Source organism: Macadamia integrifolia, chromosome 9, assembly GCF_013358625.1.
Source record: "Macadamia integrifolia cultivar HAES 741 chromosome 9, SCU_Mint_v3, whole genome shotgun sequence".
In the NCBI taxonomy this organism is placed as follows: domain Eukaryota; kingdom Viridiplantae; phylum Streptophyta; class Magnoliopsida; order Proteales; family Proteaceae; genus Macadamia; species Macadamia integrifolia.
The window spans coordinates 18,802,512-18,817,471 of NC_056565.1; the positions used below are offsets into that span (position 1 = coordinate 18,802,512).

Sequence of the window (14,960 nt, forward strand, 5' to 3'; positions counted from 1 at the left end):
TAATAGATGTTCAAAGCTTACTCCTATTATGTCTGCCCACTTATCTTTACTCTTTAGTCTTTAATTGAAATTTATTATTGTATCAAAAAAATTAAAATATTTCACAAAATTTCGAACAAAAACCCCTAGATACAAATTTGACCAACACCCACCCCTCTATCCATTTGAATAATTTCTCAATCCTAAAAGCTTATCATAAATCATAATAAAAAAATGTTGGTTGCCCTTCTTAGTTCGAACTGAATGAGTTAATACTCTTCCTTTTTATATAAATCAAAGTTTACATTCCCTGTAATGAATGAACATCCAACGATTGACAGGGTTTGAGCACGCACCTAAAGGGGCTCCCAACCAACCGATACTACGCCCAAATAATTCCCAAACCTCTTACCTCACTGAGACGACCTGTCACGACCATCTTACCCAGATTGCTCCCTGCTAATTCCAAAACTCCAAAGGCCCAAAGCACGCCACAAGCAATAAGCAATTAACAGAGAGAGAGAGAGAGAGAGATGGTGGAGGTGAACTGGTAGAAGGTGACGAAGGTAAGAGATGCTGTCTGTCGCACAGACGACGCAGACGGCAGGGAAAAGATGAAAGCGAAGATAGCTTGGGGAAGATTCTGTGATGGTGGGTCCCCATTCCCAAACCTAGCCTTCTTCCTCAGGTGGGGATTCTCTCTCATATCAAATGCGATTCTCTCTCATATCAAATGCCTTAAAAACTGATCCTCTCCTCTCTTTCCCTTATATGGTGTCTTGGAAGACGAGTGGAAAGTTAGGTGAGAGAAGCAGAAGCCGCCAAGCCAGGAGGTAGGAGAGGCAGAGAGGCAGAGACGAATTGTTATTATTTGGAAGATAAGATAAGATGGAGAACTTACTGTGCGATGAGGTTCTGCAAGAAATCTTCCAACGCCTGCCTCAATCGTCCTCCTCCGCCGTTCCTCTGGTTTGTAAGCGGTGGTTGATTGTCCACCGTAATTGCAGGTCTTCTCTCTTTCTCCGCTTTCCCTCAGCTAACCCTTCTTCTCTGCCTATTTTCTCCTCTTTCCTCTCTCGCTACCCTCGCCTTTTCTCCCTCACTGTCGTCCTCGTCCCCCCTTCCGACAAATCCTCTTCCCTTGTTTCCTCCGATGCTGTTCCTGATTATGACGACAACGAAGAAGAAAAAAATTCTTCTCTCTTGTCCGATCAAATCCTCCTCGCGGTGGCCTCCAATTGTCCCCATCTCCGCCACTTCCGATACTTGGCAGGCCCCGTCTCCTCCACTGCGCTTCTCTCTTTATCTTCTTCCTGCAATCACCTGTCCTCCATCAGCCTCACCTCTATCCGTCCTTTCTCTTTCCGCTGGCTAACCTTCTTCCCTGCCCTGAAGGACCTCTCCCTCGTTGATTGCGGCGGCGTCGACTCCTCCAACGACGACGAATCGGAATTGGAATTACCCTTGGAGAGCCTCAGCTTGTCTGGAATCAGGGCCGGCGATTGTGGCCTTGGTTGGCTGTGGAGGAGCTGTACCAAGCTCCGCAGGTTGCAGTTGCGCAGCTGTGAAGGCACCGGTGACGGCGCCGCCTTCTCTTCCTTTGTCAGGTGCTTGCCTGGTCTTCAAGAATTGGAGCTCCGGACTTGCAGGACTATTGCAGATGGCGTCTTGCTGCGTGTAGCCCAACACTGTGGCTCGCTCCACTCTCTTCTGTTGTACGATGGGGGAAGCCGTGATGGTCTCCACCGCTTCATCACCCGTTCCAGGTCCACTCTGCGGAGGCTCGACCTTCGTCTACCTCTGGACCTCGACAACGATCACCTCTCCGCTGTTGCAGAGAATGTCAGGGGTCTGGTTAGCCTACGCCTCCAGAGCTGCTGCCTCATCACAGGTGAAGGACTCAAGAGCCTGGGCACCACCATCAACACCGGGCTTGAAGAATTGGCCCTTATTAACTGCGATGTGATCGAGAGAGAACATGGGTTGCTCACCACTTTGGGTCAAAGCCTCAGGGAGCTCCGTAAATTGGACTTGTCCTATAACAAAATGTTACCAGATAAGGAGCTTGTTTCCATGCTCGTCTCCTGTAAGAATCTGGTTGACGTCAAGTTGAGAGGTTGCAGAGGGCTCACGGGTGCTGCCCTGCTTTCCATTTTCAAAAGCTGCAAGCTTTTGGAGACCATAGACATCAAACAGTGTTGTGGGATCGATACCGATACTGTTGAATTCTTTCTTCTCAATTCCCCAAGAATCAAACAGGTCCATGTTGAAGAAAGCAAGCTCTCAAGTGTTGCCAAGACATGGGCCTCCCAGAAATTCATCCAAATCATTGGTTGATCGACGATTTGATGAAGCGATCAGCTCACTGGTACATATCCATTCCTTCCACTGCTGAATATAAATTAGTTTGAAGTTTGTGTGTCATCAGAAACAGAAGAGAGGAAATAAGCAGCTCTCTCTGAGTCTCTGGTGTGGTGTTCTTCAATAATCTTATTCATACAAGCACGTATGTATCAATTAAGTCTTAATCTCGTCCTCCAAGAGGGCGAAATCCCATTTCATAAGGATTGGTTTTTCGTTCTTTGTTGAAATTACACAGTATATACTGTTGTTAAGAAATAAAAAAATTCTAGCTCGAAATTTGATCAGCTTTTCTTCATTGATGTTCTAGTTATGAACTTATGAACCCATTTGGTACTTTAATCTTCAGATATGATCTTGGCTATTCCTAATTTCAAGCAAGCTTGAATAGAATTTGGGATTACCAGAAGACAGAACAGAATAACAATAAAATTATAAAAATGAGAGAATTAAACCATGCAATTACTTCAAATCACTCTGAATTTGTGGATTATGTCATCACTTGGTGCATCATATCAAACCCACCCATGATTTCTTCACGGGAGAGAATCATTGCTGACCCACTTGGTGCATCACATCAAAATCATCTTTGTATCTTCATCTGTAAGCTTTGGACCCGCGTAGTGCCAAGTTACCAGGACACCTTTCTCTTCTTTATATTCACCAAAAATATGATCTTAAACTATTAATGGCACTAAAACGAGCATCCAAAAGATGATGTCAATACATTTGGGTTATAGACAGGCATCTCTCTCTCGTCTGTAAATGTTTCTTTCGTTCCATAAAGGGAAAGGGCATATCACATATGTGTAGCAAAGAAGAAGAATAAAGTTGGCCTTGCCTCTTTCTCTTGATGTGATGATCCACCACAGAATTTACTGGATAGTGCACCAAATTTAGACTTGAATCTGGTTCCATGTCCAAATCTAGGTTCGAATCGTACTGATATGCCTGGAACCATGATACTAGAACACAAGGAATAAAAAGTCAGAATCAGTGCCTGGATCCGTCTCCATCAATCCCATTCCAATTCCAATCAGATGGGATCCACAAAATCTGTCCGAGTCATCAAAAATTGAATCAAGAGGGAAGGCATGAATCCCTTAGATCTCAGATGTCGACTTTTTGGCATAAAAATCCCGTATATTAAATTATAAGAGGTAATTTTCCTTCACTTTCTAAAATTCTGGTGACCAAAGAATCAGACTCCTAGGAGACTGCTGATTCCAATTCAAATTGGCCTGCCAATTCCGATCTTTAATACCTTGCTTAGACCTGCTTTTAGTTCCAGTCCAGTTCGGTAGGCTGCCTTCTGGTTTCAACTATAGTTGGACAACTAGGTAGAACAACCAGAATAAATTCTGCAGTTCAAATGTTGTACCCTATAACTAAATTTTCAAGCCATTTATCCTCCAATCTATCTTCTATCAATATGAATGGATCAAAACTCCACCTATACCATACCTCCCAACAACCAACTGGCAACTGAGCAGTCACAAACATTCATTTTTTACCTCAGTTGGATTATTGACAATTGACAGGTAAACCATTGATACATTACAAAATCAGGTCCTAAACCAAGGATAGAATAACTGGTCTATAAAGGAAAATGGTTGATACAAAGGAGATCATTATTACCAGTAAAGCAGTAATTACTGGTAACAACAGGAAAGTTTCAGTAAATAAGCCTCTAGGAGCCTGGAAAATGGTTAATAGCATACCTTCCAAATGAAAATGTAGATATACAAATATGTACACTGCGTAACAAGGAAAATAAAATTGAAACAAAAGCACCAAAACAGCGAGGGAAAACAAAGATAAAAATGCAGATCAACTGTCAGTATAAATAGATCAGCGAGAAGGTAGAGCTCTCCAATTGTTAGCAAGAGACATGGCACAATCACGTGAACTTGCCGATAGTGTTGGACCACTGCATTTTTTACATGCTCCGCAGCAGTTTCACCTGCTTGAACAGCACTCCAGGTAGACTAATGCCTTCAACATCTCCCCTTCCTGCCCATGAAGTAACAAACTCAATTAGACTCCCAACAACCCACTTCTGTAAGCTCAAATATTTCTGATACAGTAGCCTATACAGGAAATAAAATTGTGTGTGGAGGATGAGGGGATGCGCATGCCTCTGTGTGTGTGTGTGTGAGAGAGAGAGAGAGAGAGAGAGCTGTCACAATTAGCTTCATATGTTGGTTTTTTAATCTCAAATTTGGGATAAAAGTGGAATTACATACAGAAAAGAGTCCAAGGCCGCTCCAATTGAGCTTTACTGTGACCACGACCAGCAGCTCGCTTCATCCATTTCCATGCTTCTTGATGGTCGCGTGAAAAGCCTTTACCAAAAGCATAGCATAGTGAAGTATTATACATGGCACGGGCATACCCACCTCTTGCAGCTCTCAGATACCACTTAGCCTGAAACAAATGAAACATTTATTAGGAACTGAACCGTGATTAAGATGCATAGTGGTTTTAAAGTGAGCACTTTTTTTTTTTTTGGGAGGGGGGGGTAAGCTAACGACAAGTATCCAGGCCTTCGGCCTGACTAGTCCCATGAGCCATATTGACCCCACAACCACATGGACCAAGTCATACCGGAGTTGAATGAGAACCATTCAACTTTCACTGGAAGCAGTGAAGAGCACTAAACGCCCCCGTGTGAGTGGCCCCAAGGAGGCAAGAGGATTCGAACTGAGAACCACTCGCTTCTTGAGGCGAAGGTCCCTTGCCAACTCGGCTAACCCCCTTGGGGTTTTCTAAAGTGAGCACTCGTGATAATGTTATCTTTCTTAATAACTTATAAGCTTAGGTGGCAAATAATAATAGAAGACTAGATTGTTAGTGTTGCTTTGACATGTTGAAGCCTTGGTCAAAATTGCTACTGATTATTGATGGCATTAACAAGTAGGATCCTTCTCTGTTCGTTTGTCGTCATTTCAAACTATACATTCTTTGATGCTACCCATAATAATAGCAATTATTTCATTCCATTTAGTAATCACAAAAATTCCTAACACCCTATTTACTCTTCAGAGTTCATAATTCTACAAAAAGGATTAAGAGGTAGAAGATGCGTACAGCTTCTGGTAGGTTGCGCTCCACACCACGACCATGTTGCAGGCAGAGTGCAAGCTGATATTGAGCACGGACATGGCCTGTAGCTGAGGCTTCATATAACCACTTAACAGCCTCTTTTGCATTACCTGGTTCAGCTGCACATAATAATAATTAGAAGTCACAAAATGAAACTAGTGTTTGAAGTGGAAAATTCTATAGCAAATTTAGAGATCTCACTAGACATGCATGAAATAATTATGACAGCCAAAGAATTTGAATGATCACAGTGCCTTGAATTTATGAACTGATAAAATACTTGTTTACATTTTTTTTTTTCTCTCCCTTTGGGGAGGCAGTGTGGGGAAAGGTCCCTCTATTATTAGGGAATGTTGCCAAAATCAAATTAGGGTGGTTTCCACTAATTGTTTCAGGTTGAGGGCTTCAGAAGCGAAACAATTCAAACCTGATCCAGCATACAAGGCAGCATAGTTTCGAAGAAAATGACATCAAATTCAAAGATCTCCTATTCTCAAAGCCTGCAGCCTAGTTGTATATGAAACCACCATAAACTCTGCCAAGAATAAGCGTTTGTCTTATTTTAAGTGGATTGAATTTGGAATATTTTATAACTCAATTCACCACTTTACTAAAATTAATTTATAAATCAAAGGACCCACCATATGGGCAGTGATTAGCATTCCCGCATCATTACTCAAGGCATCTCGGCCCTGTATTCCTACAAGGTCCCTGGATCCCCTCACCTCTATAAAGGCTTTATAGAGTAGGCTGTTGTACCACTAGGACCCGATACTCCTATTGTTTGATGATTTCATCCCCTCCCCACCCACCCAACCCAACCCAACCCCACCCCACCCTCAAAAGATCAATATCCTAAGATGGCATTTTCTGTAATCTATGGAGTTTACAGAATGTTAAAGCTGTTATTATGTTGCTATCTTGTTCTTTCTTATTGTCTACTATATTGCTTTCTAAAAATCTACCACAGTTCTTTATTTAGTAGGGGTCTATGAGTAATAACACATAAGTCTAGTAGCAAGTCCTTGTAATTACACCACCTAAGACGCTTAATATAAATATAACGCTGGCTCATGGTTTGGAGGCATTCTATTCTCCCACAGGTTGTCAGTCCTCTCTCTCTCTCTCTCTGTTTCTCTTCTCTTCTCTTCTCCATTCTTTCTTCTTGTTTCTTCTCCCCTTTAATTATTATAGTTGGTTGTTGTTGTCTAATATTGTCACACAGAAGTTTATTTAGGGAACATTTTTTAATTAACTTGGTTAATAGCCTTACTCCTCAAGAGTAATCCAACAACAATTGAGGGGAAAATTAAGACTCAATATATTAATCCAATCAGATTCCTCAGCACTCAAACGTTGTTGCATCATTATCTTCATAACACAGAAAATTGGAAACACTTCTCAGTTTCCAAAAACTGTAATCCACCAAAAAAGCATGGTAATCAGAAATAAACACTAATACATACTAATGGAAAATGGGTGGACTTCTGAATAATTCCTTATTCCGAAAGTTGTTACAACATTGTCTCAACACGGAAATCCTCTACCATCGTTTTCCTAACATCTGAAATCCTCAAACAGCCGTGGAATTCAGGACTAAATACCAGCATATGATATTGATAACCTGTTTGAAATTCTTAATCATTCTATTTTCCTATCCTGGAAGTAAAAAACCGGAGTGATGTGCATAACCCACTGCAACATTTAGCCAGAAAAAAAGAATTCTACAAATAACCAACTTGAAACCTCATTCCCATGGCACAGTCAAGACTCAAGATCTTTCGCTCCACATACAGAAAGTGTAGGAGTTGGCTCTTTCACGTTGTAGTAAATTAGATAGAGCATTCCAAGCTCTTCTCACTCATTCCAGTAGAAACTGACATCTTTTGTCTAGGTCGGGTATACCCACCAAAGTTAGTATCAAAATTGTGATCCATCGAGTTAGATTTGACACCTCCAAGCACTTCCGCTTGTTGTCCTTGGTGTTCAAAGAATGATTTCAGAAAGAAGAATCCTCCAAAATTCATAACTTTGATTGGTTAAACAAGGAAAGAATTGCAATATCTACAGTGTGGATTCAGGGAAGGAGTAATTCCAAGAATTCAGTGCTTAAGACTGTAGATTGAGAAAGCTCTCATTGAAATCTATCCAATTTATCAAACATAATGTCTGGACAATATGACCAAAAATAGCACTTAAAAAAAGGGGAAAGTTTGTGCTGCCTTGAATTTATTAAAACCTATATAAGATACTCCACCGGAAGATGCAGAATAGGTTTTGAGTGATGCTAAATTCTCTTGATTATATCAATACAGAGCTAGTATCAGCTCAGAACCCAGTAGCACCAACACATCCTAAACGACAGAGAGTTGTTACAACTTACTATCACCAACTATGTTCGACCCCAATGCTCACAACCACAACAGCCCTACATGTAGAAATTTAACCAAATTTGATTGGAATAGAAACGATTATCCCATAATTACAGTAAGCAATCATGGTAGGTAGTATCAAGAAAAAGGGTCTAATGATGAAGATAGAAACAGTGCATACCTTGTAGATAAGAAATTCCCAAATTACACTGAGAGGCGGGGTCGCCCAGGGTAGAGGCTCTCTGGTACAATTCGATCCCTTTGTCTTTGTGGCCCATTTCCCAGTAGAGGAGTCCGGCGTCGACCATGGCGAGGGTAGAGCCGAGGGCGGCGCCTTTGAGGAAAGATTCGAGAGCATTCTGGATGTTAGGACGAATACCAGGGTGACCGTGCTTGAATCGCTTCCCCCAAAGAATGAACACCATGGCTTCCCTCAGCGGGCGAAGCGCATCCCTCCATGAGCGACACACCAGGGAGGCCGATCGGAGGTTTTGTAGGTTGAAAGAAGCTGCGATAATCGTCAGAACATCGAATGGGAGTTGCAAGAAATCCTTGCCTTCCTCCGTCTTTGCTGTCGACGAAAAAGAACACCGTCTGGAACTGAAGTGGATGCAATGTGAGGAGGCGCTGTGGGTGTTGGGTAATTTGATACTCTGAGAATTCCTCGTTTGAAGCGCTTGTGGTTGTTGTTGTTGATGATGATGTCGTTTACGTCGTCGTTGTTGCCGTCGGTTGGGGTCTTCGTCAGCGTCTTTGCTGCTGTTCATGTTCACCGGTGGAAAGGCGGAAAAGTGTGCGCCGTCCGGTTGGACCAGCCAAGACCTCTGTTCCATCTCTCTCTCTCTGGCTTCCGTTGCAGACTTGCGTTCAAGAAAGGTCGGGATGTGTAAGAATATAAGATCGAGTGAATCAGGCCGGATCGGGCCAGATTGGATCTCCCACTCCCAATCTACTTGGGAATTGGGGCCTTGGGGGTATATATGGGATCATCCGTTGCCAATTCCGATTCGAATCAGACGATCACCTGATCCGATTCTAATTACTTGAATGATGACTAAAAGCAAACACAAGCCCATGTAAGATCCCACAACCTACATGGATCAAAAAACCAAAGGCCCATGAGAACCATGGGACCTTGTACAGGTAGCCCCAAGGGGGACCAATCTTCTACTATTTCAACCAAAAAACCTTCTCGTGTTGGGCTCAAGTCCAACCCAAGAGTCCATAGGAGTGGACCAACGAGGAGCGACGAAACAGTTTCATTATAGGGTGGTAGAGATCAGATCATTTCATTTGAGGAGAAGAGAGTGAGTTTGTGTGAGTGTTTCTCAATAAACATTTGTCCATACCAATTAGATAGGACCCAAACACTCGAAGATTGGATAATCTATAGGGTTGTGCTATTATGAAATAGCCATTGCAACCAGAGAATTGCTCCACATGATCCAAACACTGTATTAAGACTGTAGGGGCTTTTCCATGGGCCACTGAAAGCACATTTCCCTTTTATCATTATATATAGTACAAAATAGTAACTTCACATCTCCATCATATTATATAAATATATATACACTAAACTTATAAATAAAAAAATACATAAGTTTATTATTATTATTATTATTATTATATAATTCAAATGTGTCAACCAGTTAGTCCCAGTTGGTTTTAGTTGAGTCTAACTGGTTCTTAACAATTTAAGGCACCACATTGTTGCCACATCTTTTAGTTAATCAAGCCTCATATGATAGGCAATGACACGTTTATATTCGATTGGTCGGTTAGGTAATCAAAAGAACTCAAGTAAGTCAAGTTAATTAATCGGATTATAATCAATCTTTAAATGGGTTAATTAGGCTATAAACTAGCCATAAAAAAGATGATAAAGTCATAAACAGGCTAATCAAACTGAACAGTCAAGTTTGATTGGTTACCAATGTTAGTCGGTCCGATTGAATGCCTTTCAGGCTACAACCAAGCATTGTGAATGCCCGAATAATAATTGATCTAGGCCTACCCTGGACCGTTTACGAACTGAACCGATTGGTCCGACCAGTTCGGGCCATCTTTTGATACCCATACTACTGATCGTTGAGGTACCCATCATTCTTACTACTCCATGTACTGGACAGAAACAAAAAATAAAACAAATTTATTTGGTTTGGTAAGATGACACGTGTCCAATCTTCATTGAGAAGTGGGTCTTGAAAATTATAGTCCACATAATCCTCACGTCATAACTAACATCAACAGCTCTTAACCTTTGTGGCCAAATACCAAAATCTTCACAAACTTGTAATCCAAGTTGAAGGAGGAGTCAGGAGAGATCAAATGAGAATCGACAAGAGATCACAACTTAAACTTTCTGTCAATTTAAACTTGAAAGATCAATCATCATCATCATCAACAACAACCACCTGCATGAAAATAACAGAAAACTACTATTGATTCCTTGATACTTAAAACACAAAAAGACTCAATTTTTCCTGCAAAATCCATCCATTTACAGAGTAAGAATACAATTTTCATTCACAATTCACACAACATTATTTCAATTTCAAGCCTCCTCTTGTAAACAAACAAGTTTAAGAAAAAAAAAAAAAAAACTTTTTTTTTTTTTTTAATGGTGGGTGGAAATCAGTATCGAATTTACACTCTAAATCTGCTCAAAGAGATCGAAGCTCGTCCCAGTTAGATCCTCAGATAGTGACGTTAATGGAAAGCTACCAAAATCTTCTGGGCTTTCTGTTTGTTGTCGACTCTCTTCTTCCTCCCATGAACGTATCTTCACTTCTTCAGATTTTATCCCGTTGAGTTGAAACAGAAACATTGAATCCCAAGCCTGAAATTCTGCCGTGTTAGAACTGTTCATGTTGCAGCTGTTGCTAGAACTCTCTCTTGTTGCTTCGTTGAAGAAGAACCCGGTACTTACTCCTCTCGATGTGGTCATAGAATTGTCTGAAATATCTGTCTCTGTCAAATTATCAGAAGCAGCTAAACGGGGCATCGAAGAAAACCCAAAATCTGAGCTCGTATCCAGATGGGTCTGGTTCTGATTCAAAGGTCTCAAATCTTGGTTGTGTTGATGATGATACAGAAAATTGGGATTAAGTCCCGTTGGATTGATTGTGCTTTCTTGGAATTCAAACAAAGGAAAGGGATCAAAGACTGGCTTGGGATCATAGTAGCTTGAATCGTGAATGGAAACTGACAGGGTTCTCTGTTTTTTGGGCTGAGATTGTTGCAAGAAGTCTTCTTGTTCTCTGCATTTCTTCTCATCTTGTGCTTCAGATTCACTCAAGGGCTTGTGGGTGTTTGGGTCAATCCCTCGTTGCCTGAGTTTCTTCTTCAGATACGAATTCCAAAAGTTCTTAATCTCATTATCTGTTCTTCCAGGTAACTGTGCTGCAATCTGAGCCCACCTGCAATTCCAAAAGAGAGTAAGAGATTCTCATCACTGAGTTCATAAAATTCTGATTCACATTCTTCAATCCATGAATTGGAATTGTCATCAGTACCTGTTGCCTAGAACCTCATGGAGACCGATTATGAGATCCTCTTCTTGCTGTGAGAACATCCCTCTCTTGAGATCTGGTCTTAGGTAGTTAATCCATCTCAATCTACAACTCTTCCCGCACCTCTGCAATCCTGCATGAACAGTAATGGAGAAATTGAGAAGATGGGTTGGCTTAGATTTTGAAGAAATTACAATTAGAATACAATCAGTACCAGCTTGCTTAGGAACTGAACTCCAACATCCAACACCGAACCTAGTGATGTGGTTGAATAGTTTCTCATCTTCTTCAGGGGACCACAAGCCTTTGCGGAGCTTCTGCTTGACACAACAAGAATGGCGACCCATTTGAATTGAAGAGAATCAAAAGAGGAGAAGTTTCAGTAGAGAATTGAAAGAAGAACCCATATGCTTGATACCCAAAAGGAACCAGACATGATAAGGTAGGAGCTGAAGAGAAATGAAGCTTGATCTGTTATCTGACAGTACCAGAGTGGAGAAAACCAGAAATATTTCCAATGATTTAAAGGGGTAATGAAAAATCATGCTTAGGTTTTAAGAAATGGGGTCCAAGGAAGAGAGAGATCTAGAGAGAGAGAGTAGAAGAGAACACGGGAAGGTGAAGCAATCAAGTGGGTTTTACGCAAATCTGGTGCTGCTTTTGCATTGTGGAATGGATTGGGTTTTAAGATATCTTATCTCTCTCTAGAAAAAATACTGACAGTAGAACTACGAGCAGCCCATATGAAGAGATCCATAAACGTGTAAAATTATGTGATTAGTACATATAAAAGAGGGAGAGAGAGGTTAGCTTTGCCTTAGGTTCAATAATTTATTTATTTAATTTTTTTTTATTTAAGGATTAAATTAAGTTATTAAGAGAATTTTTTAAGTTAAATCAGCAACATTTAAGAGTTTTAATGTCAGCCGACACACATAAGTCATGAAATGTGGGGTAGTACTCTAGTACTTAGTAGGGTCTGGTTATTATAAATTTAGGGCCTCAAGGTCAAGTGGTTGATAATTTCATGTGTGGGATACCTATGGCCCGGGGGGGTGGGCGTTTACCCTTAAGAGTTAATGGGTTCATTTGACCCCATGAAATGACCTGATTTCAGAGATAAGGAGCGTACTTAGCTCCTTTTTTTAGAAATTACGTACCTTATAGCAGACTTATACATATTCTGATCAATTTAAAAAAAAAAAAAATTAATATTCTGTTCAATCTATACCGTCCATTTGGTGAACCCCAAACTCAGTTTGACATATATGAACCAATGGTAGAAGCCCTATTGGGATGATTACTTTTGTTAGGAAACTGATACTTGTGTTTGTCACCTCGTAAGTTAGGTGAAAGTAAAATTTTGTAAACAAATAGATCCCAAGAGGTCTCTTGCTTATATTCAATTTAGATATCAAAAGAAGTTAGCCAAGTGGCAAAATAAAATTATTGAAAATCTATGACCACAAGAGTGCATTTCAATACCAAATAATTAAGATCATTAGAAGAGTGAATCATTGCAATTGAATATGTGCCACTGATGCGAATTAGAATCCATATCCATGGAGTCCGATTCCATTGCCTATTTCGCTTTAGTTGAACGGTTGAACCTAGTGTTTTAAGAATTAGGATTAGATCATTTGAATTATCCTAGGATTGATTCTATTAAATATATATATATATATATATGGCACAAGACTTCCGCCATTAGGTCTACGAGAAACAAATGTACGCAATTTTACCCCTGTTTTACTCGAATTTATGATAAACATATTATAATAGTACAACTTAACCGATGTGACACAAACTCACCACATGAAAATTGTAATTACTAAATTACTATTTTATATTACATAGTTCCCCCTCCCCCTCTTAATTTAGAAGTAGATAAGTTGTGCATGTAATTACTACAGTGAGTAGTCAGAAGAGTCCAACGGTGGAAGGTGGTAGACAAAATACATATGAATTGTTACGGTCTATTAAACGTGTAAACCGACGAATCCAGCGGAGCGATACCTGACTTTGACGTCATTGTCGCTGCTGTTAATGTCAAGTGGTGGTCGCCTGGTGGGGCCTCTGGCTCAGAGTCAGGGAGGGCTCCACCATCCGATTCAATGTGAATGAGAGAAGTGGGTTATAATTCAGTACATCACATTCCCAAAGCCAATAATGAATCGGGCGTCATAATCATATGTCAGTCTCAGCTTTGATTGAGCCCTTTTTCACCGTCTGATTTTTTGCTAAGCTTTCCTTTTGTGGAGGGGGAGAGCATAGCGTCAGCAGATCCGCACGTGTAACAGTGTCTTTCCCACTGGGACAAGCTTTCTGATTGATGCGGTTCACGTGCTGCCGTCAATCCAATGGGTTTTAGGATTTTAATTTTACACGTGTCCTATGTCCTCGCCGATATCGGCTATCGATACGAGCGGCTGATCTTAACCCATGGACAGAAAAAAAAGCGATACGTATCGGCTGATCCAGCCGACCTGATATCAGTTTTTAGAACCATGGGCTCTATCGGTTTCGATTGATACAAATACGATATCGACTTCGGATCAATTAGAATCAGGATAATGTTTTCTTCTTTGGGCGTAGCCTCCGTTAGCCCTTGCCTCTCACTTTTGCTTCCTTGTTTCATGAAATGATTTATCTATCCTCCTATTAATTGAACAGAATTAAATATATTAAGAGACATTGATTGGTTCTTGCCTAACTGCATAGTCTCTACCACAAGACAAAAGGCATCAACTTTTTAAAAAATGTGGTTTATAAACTTGATCTTTATCGATTTTGGATTTCAACGATATTGATTATAGGTCGACACTAATACAAGACAAGTATTTAAAATATAGGTCATAATATCAAGCATCATTTTAAAAATGAATTGGATCAATCAAGAATCAAGATCACCTTCATTGAATTGGTCAAATTGTATTGCCGAGACCAATTCCCTCACCCTATTTAGTAATATCGAAAAAATGTTGGGGTGGAGGATTTATGGACTAGTCAAACCAAAACAAGTTTTTTATTTTTTTCTTCTGCCAAATAAATAAAATATGAAAAAATGAAATATATGGTGTCACTATATTCTTACTTCTTTATCATAATGTCTTCTCCTCATTAATATGTAGGTCCTCTTCTCTCTCCATAATTATACCATTCTAATATGTATTATGTGTTATTTATTATTATTATTATTGACTATTTACCTGAGATATAAGATGTCAATATTAACTGAAATCCCACTCATAATACTAATATTATCAATATCTGGTTGCTGGTTTTCACATTAGCACCTAGGCCATTGGAGGAATACATATAAGTATCTATTCAAAAGGGTATAGATGTCATTTCATAGGACCCAGTGAGAGAGATAGGGGAATGCAATCAAATAGTGTTTATTTCCCTTAAATATATACACCAATGGGACACAAATACTTAATGTTGATTAGGGAAAAAAACATTATCCGGTCATATACCCCTACACTTATACATTATACATAAGATGACACAAATTTACCACACTATCCACCCTAAAAAATAAAAAAAAAAAAAAAAAAAAAAAAAAAACCTTCAATATCGATTGAAAATTCAAATCTAATGCGTTTGAGAGGACTTCAACATACACCCT

General features: G+C 40.0%; 2 protein-coding genes and 1 pseudogene across 2 annotated transcripts; 1 reads left to right on the forward strand and 2 right to left on the reverse strand.

Moving 5' to 3' along the window:
- Positions 1 to 302: 302 nt before the first annotated feature.
- On the forward strand, positions 303 to 2,627 carry LOC122088549 (F-box protein At5g51380-like). The gene has a single exon (XM_042657850.1). The coding sequence runs from the start codon at positions 868 to 870 to the stop codon at positions 2,314 to 2,316; it is 1,449 nt and encodes a 482-aa protein (XP_042513784.1). The 5' UTR covers positions 303 to 867; the 3' UTR covers positions 2,317 to 2,627.
- A 1,408-nt stretch (positions 2,628 to 4,035) lies between these two features.
- Positions 4,036 to 8,753, reverse strand: LOC122090114 (annotated as a pseudogene).
- Positions 8,754 to 10,407: 1,654 nt separating this feature from the next.
- On the reverse strand, positions 10,408 to 12,001 carry LOC122090115 (myb-related protein Hv33-like). The gene is made up of 3 exons (XM_042659959.1): positions 11,544 to 12,001; positions 11,333 to 11,462; positions 10,408 to 11,236 (listed from the first exon to the last, which is right to left on the reverse strand). Exons 1-3 carry the CDS (start codon positions 11,674 to 11,676, stop codon positions 10,471 to 10,473), a joined length of 1,029 nt encoding a protein of 342 aa, XP_042515893.1. The 5' UTR covers positions 11,677 to 12,001; the 3' UTR covers positions 10,408 to 10,470.
- Between the last annotated feature and the right edge of the window lie 2,959 nt (positions 12,002 to 14,960).

Coding starts and splice junctions, on each gene's coding strand:
- LOC122088549 (XM_042657850.1), top strand. CDS start 868: ATGGAGAACTTACTGTGCGATGAGGTTCTGCAAGAAATCTTCCAACGC.
- LOC122090115 (XM_042659959.1), bottom strand. CDS start 11,676: ATGGGTCGCCATTCTTGTTGTGTCAAGCAGAAGCTCCGCAAAGGCTTG. Junction 11,463..11,543: donor TTCAGTTCCTAAGCAAGCTG/GTACTGATTGTA, acceptor CTGTTCATGCAG/GATTGCAGAGGTGCGGGAAG. Junction 11,237..11,332: donor CATGAGGTTCTAGGCAACAG/GTACTGATGACA, acceptor TTGGAATTGCAG/GTGGGCTCAGATTGCAGCAC.